This window comes from Petromyzon marinus, chromosome 39 (genome assembly GCF_048934315.1).
Source record: "Petromyzon marinus isolate PM22_M1 ecotype Great Lakes invasive population chromosome 39, UKy_Petmar_22M1.pri1.0, whole genome shotgun sequence".
NCBI lineage: Eukaryota > Metazoa > Chordata > Hyperoartia > Petromyzontiformes > Petromyzontidae > Petromyzon > Petromyzon marinus.
This window is the reverse complement of record NC_133705.1, coordinates 5,075,529-5,089,587: the sequence shown is the minus strand read 5'-3', so window position 1 is coordinate 5,089,587 and position 14,059 is coordinate 5,075,529. Positions and strand designations below refer to the sequence as shown.

General features: G+C 55.6%; 1 protein-coding gene across 2 annotated transcripts in view; it reads left to right on the top strand.

The window, feature by feature from the left end:
• The window catches only part of LOC116950553 (segment polarity protein dishevelled homolog DVL-3-like), a 95,136-nt gene extending 85,524 nt beyond the window's left edge, over nt 1-9,612 (top strand). Inside the window, exons 10-15 of one of the 2 annotated variants that reach the window (XM_032968430.2) lie at nt 1,153-1,220; nt 3,039-3,188; nt 4,133-4,264; nt 4,911-5,078; nt 7,671-7,925; nt 8,636-9,612. In XM_032968430.2, coding sequence (XP_032824321.1) covers nt 1,153-1,220; nt 3,039-3,188; nt 4,133-4,264; nt 4,911-5,078; nt 7,671-7,925; nt 8,636-9,282 — 1,420 coding nt within the window. In that variant the 3' untranslated portion in view covers nt 9,283-9,612. Of the gene's footprint in view, nt 1-1,152; nt 1,221-3,038; nt 3,204-4,132; nt 4,265-4,910; nt 5,079-7,670; nt 7,926-8,635 lie in introns of both variants that reach the window. The other variant, XM_032968429.2, reaches the window with a different exon arrangement.
• The last annotated feature ends 4,447 nt before the right edge of the window (nt 9,613-14,059 follow it).

Here is a 14,059-nt window from a genome sequence, read left to right as displayed (position 1 = left end):
ACTCAGGTCATGCACTTGCTGCCAGTAGACTCAGGTCAAGCACTTGCTGCCAGTAGACTCAGGTCATGCACTTGCTGCCAGTAGACTCAGGTCAAGCACTCAGTAGACTCAGGTCATACACTCAGTAGACTCAGGTCATACACTTGCTGCCAGTAGACTCAGGTCATGCACTCAGTAGACTCAGGTCATGCACTTGCTGCCAGTAGAACCAGGCCATGCACTCAGTAGAATCAGGTCATGCACTTGCTGCCAGTAGACTCAGGTCATGCACTTGCTGTCAGTAGACTCAGGTCATGCACTCAGTAGACTCAGGTCATGCACTCAGTAGACTCGGGTCATATATGGCTGCTAAGGGGATGAGACCCCGAGTAGCGGAGACTCTTCCATCTGGCCTCAGGAGAACCGCGTGGTGCCAGGCCACCTGCAGGAGATGGCCGAACAGCTTCAGAGAATTGGTGGGGGGAGGGGGCACCAACGAGGCCCGGAACACGGCGCAGACGATGCCCCCCGCACACCAGGCTAGCTCGTGGGTCTAGCGGCGGTCATCGGAGCTGCCAAGTAGGTACAATGGACGGGAAATCACTGATTGAACAAACTATGTACGGACGTTGAATTTCTTTCGCACCGTACGTAGCCAGCCGTCCTTATCGGAGGTGCGGGGGGATGGACAACAAATTAGTTGCTTGTGCGTGTCCTCCACTCACAAACGCATACATCCGCACAGACAAGCTTGCCTCGTACACACGCCCGCAAACGACAAAGCTCCCCCCGTGTAGCCCATAACAGACTGTAGGGGCAAGTGCTGTTTGCGAGCACCTATGAAGTAAGGCGCTGCTGCACACCAGGGGGTGGGTGGCCAGCACCACGCCCGGCGGCCTTTGTCTCCTTCGTGGCGATGTTTACACACTGCACCGGGTGCTCATTTGAGGCTGAGTCGACCTAGGGGAGGCCCAGGACCGGTTCAGATAATCGTCACCGGTGTTGGTGGCCATGAGCGAGAATCGAACTTGGGTCGCCGGGTTCGTAGCGCAGCGCGCCGACAGCTACGCTACCGCTCCCCATGCCCGCACGCACACACACACTTACCCATGCCATGTGCATTTACAATTGTGTGTGTTTGTGTCTGAACGGACAAACCCGTGGTGTCGCCAGGCCCATCAGCCTCACCGTGGCCAAGTGCTGGGACCCAACTCCCCGCAGCTACTTCACCATCCCACGCAGTAAGTCGACACGCACACACAGACTGAGTGAGTCGACACGCACACACAGACGGAGTGAGTCGACACACACACACAGACTGAGTGAGTCGACACACACACAGACCGTGTGAGTCGACACGTACACTCACAGAAGGAGTGAGTCGACACACACACACACAGACGGAGTGAGTCGACACACACACAGACTGAGTGAGTCGACATGTACACACACAGACGGAGTGAGTCGACATGTACACACACAGACGGAGTGAGTCGACACACACACAGATGGAGTGAGTCGACACGTACACACACAGACCGCTGGGGAGTCAAAGGCACCCACCCCTTCGTGCGCCGTGCCGGCCTTCGTAGGCGCTACTCGCTAACAGCACTTGCCCTAACAGTCTGTTAAGACTAAACTGGGGATCTTTGTCTTTTTTATACAGGTTTGTGTGTGTGTGTACACATACGTACACGTGTGTGTGTTATTACTCGCACGCGTGTGTGTACTTGTGTGCGTGTATGTTAATGTGCGTGTGTGTACTTGCGGGCGTGTATGTTAACGTGCGTGTGTGTACTTGTGTGCGTGTGTGTTAACGTGCGTGTGTGTTAACGTGCGTGTGTGTACTTGCGTGCGTGTGTGTCAACATGCGTGTGTGTTAACGTGCGTGTATGTACTTGCATGTGTGTATGTTAACGTGCGTGTGTGTACTTGCGTGCGTGTATGTTAACGTGTGTGTGTGTTAACGTGCGTGTGTTTACTTGCGTGCGTGTATGTTAACGTGTGTGTGTGTTAACGTGCATGTGTGTACTTGCGTGCGTGTATGTTAACGTGCGTATTTGCGTGCGTGTATGTTAACGTGCGTGTGTGTACTTGCATGCGTGTATGTTAATGTGCGTGTGTGTACTTGCGTGCATGTATGTTAACGTGCATGTGTGTACTTGCGTGCGTGTGTGTTAATGTGCGTATGTGTACTTGCGTGCGTGTATGTTAATGTGCGTGTGTGTACTTGCGTGCGTGTATGTTAACGTGCGTGTGTGTACTTGCGTGCGTGTGTGTTAACGTGCGTGTGTGTACTTGCGTGCGTGTATGTTAACGTGCGTGTGTGTACTTGCGTGCGTGTGTGTTAACGTGCGTGTGTGTACTTGCGTGCGTGTGTGTTAATGTGCATGTGTGTACTTGCGTGCGTGTATGTTAACGTGCGTGTGTGTACTTGCGTGCGTGTGTGTTAACGTGCGTGTGTGTACTTGCGTGCATGTATGTTAACGTGCGTGTGTGTACTTGCGTGCGTGTATGTTAACGTGCGTGTGTGTGTTAACGTGCGTGCGTGTGTTAACGTGCGTGCGTGTGTTAACGTGCGTGTGTGTTAACGTGCGTGTGTGTACTTGCGTGCGTGTATGTTAACATGCGTGTGTGTACTTGCGTGCGTGTATGTTAACGTGCGTGTGTGTACTTGCGTGCGTGTATGTTAATGTTAGCATGCGTGTGTGTTAATGTGCGTGTGTGTGTTAACATGCGTGTGTGTACTTGCGTGCGTGTATGTTAACGTGCGTGTGTGTACTTGCGTGCGTGTATGTTAATGTTAGCATGCATGTGTGTTAATGTGCATGTGTGTGTGTTAACATGCGTGTGTGTACTTGTGTGCGTGTATGTTAACGTGCGTGTGTGTACTTGCGTGCGTGTATGTTAACGTGCGTGTACTTGCGTGCGTGTGTTAACATGCGTGTGTGTACTTGCGTGCGTGTATGTTAACGTGCGTGCGTGTACTTGCGTGCGTGTATGTTAATGTTAGCATGCTGTGTGTGTTAATGTGCGTGTGTGTGTGTGCGCGTGTCCAGACGAGCCGGTGCGCCCCATCGACCCGGCCGTGTGGGTGTCCCAGGCGGCGGCCATGACGGGCACGTTCCCTCGCTACCCGCCCAGCCACTCGATGAGCACCGTGACCTCCGGCAGCTCCTCGCTCACCTCCTCTGTGCCTGAGTCCGAGCGTGAGTCCCCAAGAGGTCACTACAGCTCTCACCCTGGGGTCACTGCACGGGTCACTCAGGGGTCTCTGCACGGTTCACCCTGGGGTCACTACGGGGCTTACCCTGGGACTACTACACAAGTCACCCTGGGGTCACTACGGGGCTTACCCTGGGCTTACTACAGGGCTCACTCTGGGCTTATTACGGGGCTTACCCTGGGACTACTACACAAGTCACCCTGGGCTTACTACAGGGCTCACTCTGGGTTTATTTCGGGGCTCACCCTGGGACTACTACACGTCACCCTGGGGTCACTATGGGGCTCACCCTGGGGCTACTACACAAGTCAGTCTGGGCTTATTACGGGGCTCACCCTGGGGCTACTACACGTCACCCTGGGGTCACTACGGGGCTCACCCTGGGGACACTACACAAGTCACCCTGGGGTCACTACGGGGCTTACCCTGGGACTACTACACATCACTCTGGGGTTACTGTTGGGTTTACAGTGGCGCAGGTTTAATGTGGGTTAGGTATGGGCGTGGTATGGGGTTTGTGGAATTTTGTTTGGCATTTAAATGTGTTGGCCACTCAAAGCGCCTCATCACTATACATTCAAAAGGGGCACCCTTGGTGGCAGCTGTCCCTCTGCGGCAAGATACCCAGCACTGGCCTGCGAGTGGGCATTAGCCTGCCGTGCTACTGTGTGTTATCCCTGCCCTTGCCGGCGGCGTCACGGGGATCTTAAACTTTTAAACGTTCCCCCGCCAAGCAAACGGCGAGTCGGACTTCACAGTTCACACGCAAGCGCTGCAATAAGGGGCGGCCTGCCGGATTCGAACCGTGAACCTCCACAACAAATTGTGAACGTGTTACCGCCCCCCCCCCCCGCTCCGTTGAAGGCTCTGCTAGTGACCAGTGGCCATCCGTGACCCTCCGTGCCCGCCAATCCCCTCTCCCGGCAGGCTATGACGAGTACCAGCTGAGCGTGCACACCGACATGGTGACCATCACCAAGGCCATGTCAGCGCCCGAGTCCGGCCTGGAGGTGCGCGACCGCATGTGGCTCAAGATCAAAATCCAGAACGCCTTCATCGGTGAGTCCCAGCGTATGGGTGGCCGAGTCGCGTGGTCGGGTCTCGTGGTCCACACTGCCCAACCACCGCGTGCCCCAAGCTGCTTGTGTTTGGCCGGATAGAGGGGGATAAACTGGCGCGGGATGGACTGGAGAAGAGATGGAGCTGAGTGGACTTGCCGATGACCGGTACCAGCGGCGTCAAGATTGGTCTCCGTGGACGAGGCTTGTGAATGACGCTGTTGGGCAATTGGAGGCAGTCTCCATCCAGCAACGGCGGAGGGCAGAGGAGCGACGCTCACAACGAGCAGAGTGCCGGATGGCTGAAACGCAGTAAATTTGTAAAGTGTGGATCACAGCTGGTGCATCTGCCAGTCATCTCAGTTCATCCAAAACACCTGATTCTGTCTCTTTACCTTACATCTGCGAGCTTTTGGTAGTTCAGGTGACCTCAAAAGTACACTTACCCCTGGCACAAGATGACGTCCACTGTGGGGATGGAGTGATAAAATCAGCTCGTGTGTGCCGGGTGGAGTGATACTTTTCAGGACCGTGAGTGATGGCGACAGCTCGGTGGGCGTGTAAACCCAGCGGTGGATTGATGACGGCTGCTGATGATGATGATGGTGTGTGTGTGTGTGCGCGCGCGCGCACGCGCGCGTGTGTAGGCTCGGATGTGGTGGACTGGCTCTTCAGCCACGTGGAGGGCTTTGCCGATCGGCGCGACGCCAGGAAGTTTGCCTCTCGCCTGCTGCAGGCTGGCCTCATCCGGCACACGGTCAACAAGATCACCTTCTCGGAGCAGTGCTACTACATCTTTGGAGACCTCACCGCAGGTACCGAGTGTGTGTGTTTGTGTGCACGTGGTGTGTGTGTGTGTTTGTGTGCACGTGGTGTGTGTGTGTGTGTTTGTGTGCACGTGGTGTGTGTGTGTGTGTTTGTGTGCACGTGGTGTGTGTGTGTTTGTGTGCACGTGGTGTGTGTGTGTGTTTGTGTGCACGTGGTGTGTGTGTTTGTGTGCACGTGGTGTGTGTTTGTGTGCACGTGGTGTGTGTTTGTGTGCACGTGGTGTGTGTGTGTTTGTGTGCACGTGGTGTGTTTGTGTGCACGTGGTGTGTTTGTGTGCACGTGGTGTGTGTGTGTTTGTGTGCCCGTGGTGTGTGTGTGTTTGTGTGCCCGTGGTGTGTGTGTTTGTGTGCCCGTGGTGTGTATGTGTTTGTGTGCACGTGGTGTGTATGTGTTTGTGTGCACGTGGTGTGTATGTGTTTGTGTGCACGTGGTGTGTGTGTTTGTGTGCACGTGGTGTGTATGTGTTTGTGTGCACGTGGTGTGTATGTGTTTGTGTGCACGTGGTGTGTATGTGTTTGTGTGCACGTGGTGTGTGTGTGTTTGTGTGCACGTGGTGTGTGTGTGTTTGTGTGCACGTGGTGTGTGTTTGTGTGCACGTGGTGTGTGTTTGTGTGCACGTGGTGTGTGTGTGTTTGTGTGCACGTGGTGTGTGTGTGTTTGTGTGCACGTTGTGTGTGTGTGTTTGTGTGCACGTTGTGTGTGTTTGTGTGCACATGGTGTGTTTGTGTGCACGTGGTGTGTGTTTGTGTGTGTGTGTGTTTGCGTGCACGTGGTATGTGTGTGTGTTTATGTGCACGTGGTGTGCATGTGTGTGTTTGTGTGCACGTGGTGTGTATGTGTTTGTGTGCACGTGGTGTGTGTGTGTTTGTGTGCACGTGGTGTGTGTTTGTGTGCACGTGGTGTGTGTGTGTGTTTGTGTTTATGTGCACGTGGTGTGTGTTTGTGTGCACGTGGTGTGTGTGTGTGTTTGTGTGCACGTGGTGTGTATGTGTTTGTGTGCACGTGGTGTTTGTGTGCACTTGGTGTTTGTGTGGTTGTGTGCACGTGGTGTGTGTGTTTGTGTGCACGTGGTGTGTTTGTGTGCACGTGGTGTGTGTGTTTGTGTGCACGTGGTGTTTGTGTTTGTGTGCACGTGGTGTGTGTTTGTGTGCACGTGGTGTGTGTGTTTGTGTGCACGTGGTGTGTATGTGTTTTTGTGCACGTGGTGTGTGTGTTTGTTTGCACGTGGTGTGTGTGTGTTTGCACGTGGTGTGTGTGTGTTTGTGTGCACGTGGTGTGTGTGTGTTTGTGTGCACGTGGTGTGTTTGTGTGCACGTGGTGTGTGTGTTTGTGTGCACGTGGTGTGTGTGTTTGTGTGCACGTGGTGTGTGTGTGTTTGTGTGCACGTGGTGTGTTTGTGTGCACGTGGTGTGTTTGTGTGCACGTGGTGTGTTTGTGTGCACGTGGTGTGTTTGTGTGCACGTGGTGTGTTTGTGTGCACGTGGTGCGTTTGTGTTTGTGTGCACGTGGTGTGTGTGTGTTTGTGTGCACGTGGTGTTGTCGTGGGAGCAGTGGTGCAGCGGTTAGGGTGCTATGCTGTGAATCCGGCGACCCAAGTTCAATTCCTGCTTATGGCCACCAACGTCAGTGGCGATTATCTGAACCAGTCCTGGGCCTCCCCTAGGTCGACTTAGCCTCAAATGAGTACCTGGTGCGATGTGTAAAAAACTTCGCCACTAGGGAGACAAAGGCAGCCAGGCGTGGTGCTGGCCACCCACACTCTCGTGTGCCGTTCCGGCCTTCACAGGTGCTCGCTAACAGCACTTGCCTCAACCGTCGTTAAATCCCATGGGTCTGTACCGTGACCTACCGCCAGTGGGCCTTCGACACTTCACGTGGCCTCAAAGTGCACCTAGCATGGCACAAGCGCTATGGTGACATCACTGCCACTTAGTGGTGAACGGCGGTTGTTTTTGTGTGACCTCGCTGCTCATGTATTTAGAACTGCTTGTTGTGTTTAGTTTTGTTGTCCTTCCCCCGCACCTCCGGTCAGCGCGAGTGGCGAACGTACCTTCCGAAGAAGTTCAACAGACGTACTTCTCTAGCCCGGTGACGCTCACCGCTTATCCTTAATTGCTCACTGCCGACTCTCACTGCACCAACCCCCTCCCTCTTTACCCCTGAACGCAGCACGTCCTCACCAACCAAACCCACACCCCAAAACCCTGACACTTCAGCTCTCGCCATAACTATTTTTATTTTCCCAAGTAAGGCCCACCGAGCTACGCAGCTCTTTTTAGAAGCGACCTGCCCACAAATGATAGCTCAACAAAGTGGCTTGAAGTGTCGAAATTTATATTAGCCAAATACTGTTAAACACATGTTTCTAAATATGGAGGGGAAAACCGGAGGGCCTGGAGAAAAATCCACACGACCACGGGGAGAACACGCAAACTCCAATTATACAGCAGGCGTCAGGGTCGAGATCGAATTCACGACCTGCATACCAGGCGAGGTGGTTAACATCTCCTAGCCACCACGTCATTCCGCCCCTGTCGACTCCCTCCCCATTGTCTCCTCCCCCCCCCCCCCACCATCAGACCTCAGCAAGCTGACCCTGCAGGAGCCCGACTGCGCCAGCATCTCGTCGGACCAGGACACGCTGGCGCCGCTCCCGCTGGCGGCGGGCGGTCCCTGGGCCACTCTGAGCCACCCTTACGGCGCCGCGTTCCACCACTACCCACCCCCGGCCGTGCCCGCCCACCCGCACGCCTACTCTCCCTACCCGCCCGGCTACCACGAGGTCACCGGATATGCCTATGCCGTGGCCGCCGCGCCCAGCCAGCACAGCGAGGGTGAGTCGGCGGCGGTGCCGGCCCGCGGCGATTGATTTGCTCGCTCCACCGCTGGTGCGAAGGAGCGCAAGAGAAGAGAGAGAAGAGAGCAAGGGAGGGAGAGAAGAGAGAGGGAAAGAAGAGGGAGAGGAGAGGGTATTTTATTTGGCAGCCTCCTTGGCCACGCTTGCCGGTGTACGGTTTGTGAGAGGTCGGCTTACCCACAATTTACCCCACCGTGCGTGACCTGCCCCCTACTGGACGTGTGTGAAGAAGAGCTTTGTAGCTCATCCGATTCCTCCAGCACGAACAATTATTCCCACTCTAACACCGGTTGTGCCCAGTCCCTTCCGCTGTGTGGACGGGAGGGGGTGGGAGGCGTAAACGTGGACTCGATTCGGGCTCGGTTTTCTATCCCTTGTAGGGAACGTGATGAGAGTACACGCGCACCGTCCGTGTAACTGTGCAGGCCGTGGTCCATCCGTTGCTGGATGAGGGCCTTCATTGGGAGTCTTTTCCGCTCAAACAAATGAGCCAGATCCTCACCAGCTGTACATTATTTTAAGCACTCGCCTTCCTCGCCCCCCCCCTTTCTCTCACCGCCCCCCCCACTCTCTCCCCCCCCATTCTCTCCCCACCCCCCCCACTCTCTCCCCGCCCCTCCACTCTCTCCACCCCCTACCCTCTCCCCACCCCGCTACTCCTCTCTCTCCCGCGCTCTCCTCCACCAGGAAGCCACAGCAGCGGCTCAAACCGCAGCGGAGGCAAGGAGCGTGACCACCGCCGCATCGGCGGCAGCGGTTCCGCGGGCGGCGGCGCGAACGAGGGCCGCTCGAGCGCCGGCAGCGGCAGCGAGTCGGACCGCGCGTCCACGCGCAGCGGCGTGTCCAGCGCCGGCACGGCGCAGCGGCGCGAGCGCGCCGACAGCGTCCGCTCCTTCCCCGGCAGCGAGGCGCACTCGGCGCACTCCGCGCGCCGCAGCTCCGCCGGGTCGTCCGCCGCCGGCTCCTCGCACCACCAGCACCACCACCACCACCCGCCGGGGCCCCCCCCGCCGCCCCCGCCGCCCCCCCCGTTCTACCACCACGCGTACGGCCCGCCGGGGATCCCGCCGCCCTACGCGGTGCCGCCCGGGATGATCGCCGTGCCGGGCCCCATTCACGTGCACCAGCTGCACCAGCAGCAGCCGCAGATGATGCCCGGCGGCGTGGGCGGGGGCTCGGGGCCCCCCTCCGCGGTCGGAGGGGGGGGCCCCCCCCCACCAGGCGCCCCCCCCGTGCGGGACTTGGGGTCTGTGCCGCCCGAGTTGATGGGCAGCCGCCAGTCGTTCCACATGGCCATGGGAAACCCGTGCGAGTTCTTCGTCGACGTCATGTGACGGCGGCGTCACGCGCCTGCCGCAGTCAGAGGTCAAAGTAGAGTTTGCGTGCGAGGTGGGGGGGGTTGGGGGGATTTGGGGGATCGGGGGGGGGGGTTAATGACGATCTGGTGACCGGGTTACGGTGTCATCACCGGAGACTCGGGGTTCAACGTGTGGCTGCGACGGGGCAGCGCTGCCTTGTCGCGCGAGTTTTTTAATCACCAGCAGTCGTAGATTTTTCTCTCGCTCAGTGCGCTGGGGTTGGTGCCATCGTCCATGGCTGGCCTATCGAAGTGCCTTAAGGTGTCAAAGAATGCTTCCTGTTGGAAGCTTACAGAACAAAACAAAGCAATAGAGAGAGACGCACAGCGGAAGCCCCCGTTCTGTCCTGGGCTGCGTTCGCTGTGGCTAGTGGATTGGCGTGGCTGGACTGTGGTGGTGTTGTTGGTGGTGGTGTGGTGGAAATCCTCGGCAACAATGCTGCTGTGGAGTCGTGCCGACAATCGTCGTAACCTCGACCCTGTCCACTAAGCCCAGGTCACCATTCCCCATTGGCGGTGTTGGAGATTAATGCGGCGTGCAATTCTGCTTCCTCTAAGAGATATTTCCCTCACCCCCTTCACCGTATCCAGAACCCCTTGAGCATTACCCCAGTGCCCTAACACTCACGCGTAAGCCGCGAAACGATACGCCCCTCGTGATCCGTCGAATTAGACTCGCGCCATCGTTACACGCGTAGGGAGCGTGCCTGTAGGAATAGGTCGTTCGCCATTTCTGCAACATGTAAGTAAAGGCTAACTTGGAACTAATGAGATGCGGTGCACTGGGGAGACGCTACAAGCACGTGACAGACAACACTCGGGAGAGGCTACAGAGCTTGCGGCGTGGCCGGCCCGTCACCGGCGATCGCTCCTCAAGTTCGTTGTTGGGATGCCGCAAGAGGCTCGAATCGTCAGCGGCGGTGGCGCCGCTCGCTCGGGAGCGGTCGCGGTGCGAAGCCCTCCACGTGCGTTTGGGGTCAACGGAGCAAGTCGGCTGCCGACCACGGACCGCTGCCACCAGGGCGCGAGCCGCCGTGTGAAGCGCGTTACCGTGCGGTTCGCTCGCCGGGGAGGAACCCACGCGTTCTAAACTCGACGCTTGAACTCGCCGCACGGAGGCGCGAGGCTCGCGCGGCCGTCAAGGAGGGGGGGGGGGGGGGGAGTGTGGCGAACGGTTGAGGCTCCGCTCAGGGGCAGTCACTGCCGTGCCCGGTTTAAAGCGCCTCCCGACGATTAGCACGGTTGGCTACGTACGGTGCGAAAGAAGTTACGCGTGCGGGCGTGCAACCACGCTCCTGCCCGCGCGTGGAGAACAAAAATAGAAATAGGTGACAACCGAACGTCGTAGCCCAATGGAGGAGGGCAACGGGCTCCACCGCTTGAAGGCCTTGGGCGGGTGGCGCTTCGCTCAGACAATCCACTCCGCTGCCTTCACTGCCCGACGAATGCTCATTTTGCTAGAAACTGGGGGGGGGGGGGGAGTAGAGGGTGGGGGGTAGAGGGTGGGGGGGAGGGTGGGGGGGGAGATGAACAGACGCGAGGAGGGACTGAGGATCTGCGGTGTAAACCCGAGGAGGCCCCACTCGAGCGTGGCTCGCCGAGGTCTTAACAATGACGACGTCGTCAAGGTGCTGTTAGAAGCAAGGGGGTCTCTGCTCCGATGTTCCCTTTGGGGCTCGCCGACAACGGCACGCGGCCCCCTGGCGCAAGTGCAGCTAAAATTATGCAGCTATAGAAGTCGAGCAATAGAGTGGCACGTTCGTGAGTGCATTTGTGGCACATCCATTGCTGAAAGGAGTTTACAGATGCGTTTTCTTCTCACACTGCAATTAACTTGTTGTTCGCCTTCCCCCTCCATCCCTGGCCCTGCTTGGCCCCCCGAACCAGCATATCATGGTTCGATTCCCGTTTGGCATGGTCGGTGGAAAAAATGAGATGAGTTGATTTAACTCTGGAAATCCTCCCAGAGTCTTGAGACATTGCTAAGGGTGCCCTTGCAACCTTGAGATGGTTTAAGACCATTCATCGAGGAGTGGTTTCGTGTGAGAGGACAGAGTGGGAGTGCCCCCGGAGACAAAGACCCCAAACACTTCCATGGGCGCCGACGTCCACGGTCCGATGGCTCTCCGCCCCGTCCGTGGTTTTGTAGCGAATGTTTCGGTTCACCCGGAGAAGCTCAAGTACACGAAACGTCGTCGGTGCACCGCAACCCAACACACATCGGAGGGCTGCACAAGACATCTGCCAAATGGTCATTTGGAATTTACCGCTGCAAGGCGGAGTTGGTGAGACATCGCAATTCACCTTTTTTAATGACTGGGATATTTCTTTCTACAAGAGCGTAAACGGTCTATTACTGGCACCACTGCTGGCCTTAATAGGTGCTCGCTAACATAAATGACAAAGGTCCGAGCTGATTTACTTTATTATATTTTTTAATCTGTTAATAAACGGTTTGAAACGTCTACATTTTGGCCTCGGGCGCCGTCTCGTGAACACTAAATGTGCTCTCTCCGCTCCGTGATGTTCGGCCGTTGTTGACGGCTTCCCCTTCGTTATCGTTTTGTATTTTGTTTTGTTGGTACATGCGTAACAAACTTTCTTTTTTTAGAACTTAAGTAAATTTAGCTTTCGTTTTTCTCTCTCGCAAAGAAATGTATTTTATGTCAGATTATTAAAAAAAAATTCAGTAAGCAGCGATTTGTGCTGGCGTGAATGGTCGTGCAAGAGTGGGCCGTGACGGTGGTGGGGTGGTTCTTGTGATTACAAGAACCACACCACCACGTGGTCGACACCACCACGTGGCACACACCACGCACCACCCCACCACGTGGTCCACACCACGCGCCCCCACCGCTTCACACCTCCACGTGGTTCACACCACGCCAATTAATGCCCAATGGTTGGTGGTGACGGGGAAAGTGCACAATGGGTTTTGCTGAAACCGCCCTCTACACCGCCTGTCCTGTCCAGGCTCAGCTCCTGCTTGGCTTTCGGGGTGATTTTGGCCACGGGCCGGATTCTGGCACGGTGGATCCATTGTACCGCGACGTCTCGAGAAACCCATCGGCAGCTCGCTAGCATTGACGATTCAAACCTCGCTCTCGCAGTCCCTCATCGGCGAGTCGCAACAACCGGTGCAGCGTTTCCTCGTCTTGAAACCACCAAATGTAGTCGCTCCCAGGCGGGCAGTGCAAGTCGTGCTGTCGCTCTGTTAGATAAATGTATTTCCACGACGATGCTGTTGATTAGTTTACGATCAGAAGAGTGATTTGGTCGCTGTGGGCACGACACTTCGGCGGGGGGGGGGGGCACCGACAACCGGACATCTGACGCGAAAAGAGCTTCATAGATCATCGGATTCTTCCAGCCTGAATGAAGGTTCTCATTCGGACACTCGGCCTCGTGCGGTGTCACGTGGACAGCGGAAGAGCGGAAGCTTTCGCACTCCTCAATTGGCACGCACTGCCGAGACGAGGCCGACTCGGGCCCCCGCTGGACGACCGAAGGCCGTGTGGTTAATCCCGTCCAGATGTGGGTTACACACACACACACTGAGTTACACACTCACACACTGAGTTACACACACACTATGGGTTACACACACTGTGTTACACACTCACTGGGTTACACACTCACTATGGGTTACACACACACTATGGGTTACACACACACACTTAGTTACACACTCACACACCGAGTTACACACTATGGGTTACACACACACTATGTGTTACACACACACTGAGTTACACACACTGAGTTACACACTCACACCGAGTTACACACACACTATGGGTTACACACACACTATGGGTTACACACACTGTGTTACACACTCACTATGGGTTACACACACACTATGGGTTACACACACACACTGAGTTACATACAGTGTGTGTTACACACACACTGGGTTACACACACACTCACTATGTGTTACACACACACTCACTATGTGTTACACACGCACTGAGTTACACACACACTAAGTTACACACTCACACACCGAGTTACACACACACACTATGGGTTACACTGTGTTACACACTCACTATGGGTTACACACACACACTGAGTTACACACTGAGTTGCACACTGTGTTACACACACTGGGTTACACACACACTATGTGTTACACACACACTGAGTTACACACACACCATGGGTAGCACACTCACTATGAGTTACACAGTCACTGGGTTACACACACACTGTGTTACACACACACTGAGTTACGCACACACCATGGGTTACACACTATGAGTTACTCACTGGATTACACACATACACTATGAGTTACACACTCACTATGGGTTACACACACACTATGGGTTACACACTCACTATGGGTTACACACTCACTATGGGTTACACAAACACTATGGGATACACACTATGGATTACACACACACTGGGTTACACACACACACTATGGGTTACACGCACACTATAGGTTACACACACACTCTGGGTTACACACACACACTGGGTTACACACACTATGGGTTACACACACACTATGGGTTACACACACACTCAATATGGGTTACACACTCACTATGGGTTATACACACACACTGAGTTACACACTATGGGTTACACACTCACTATGGGTTACACACACACACTGAGTTACACACTGAGTTACACACTGTGTGTTACACACACTGGGTTACACACACACTCACTATGTGTTACACACACACTGAGTTACACACACACCATGGGTTACACACTCACTATGAGTTACA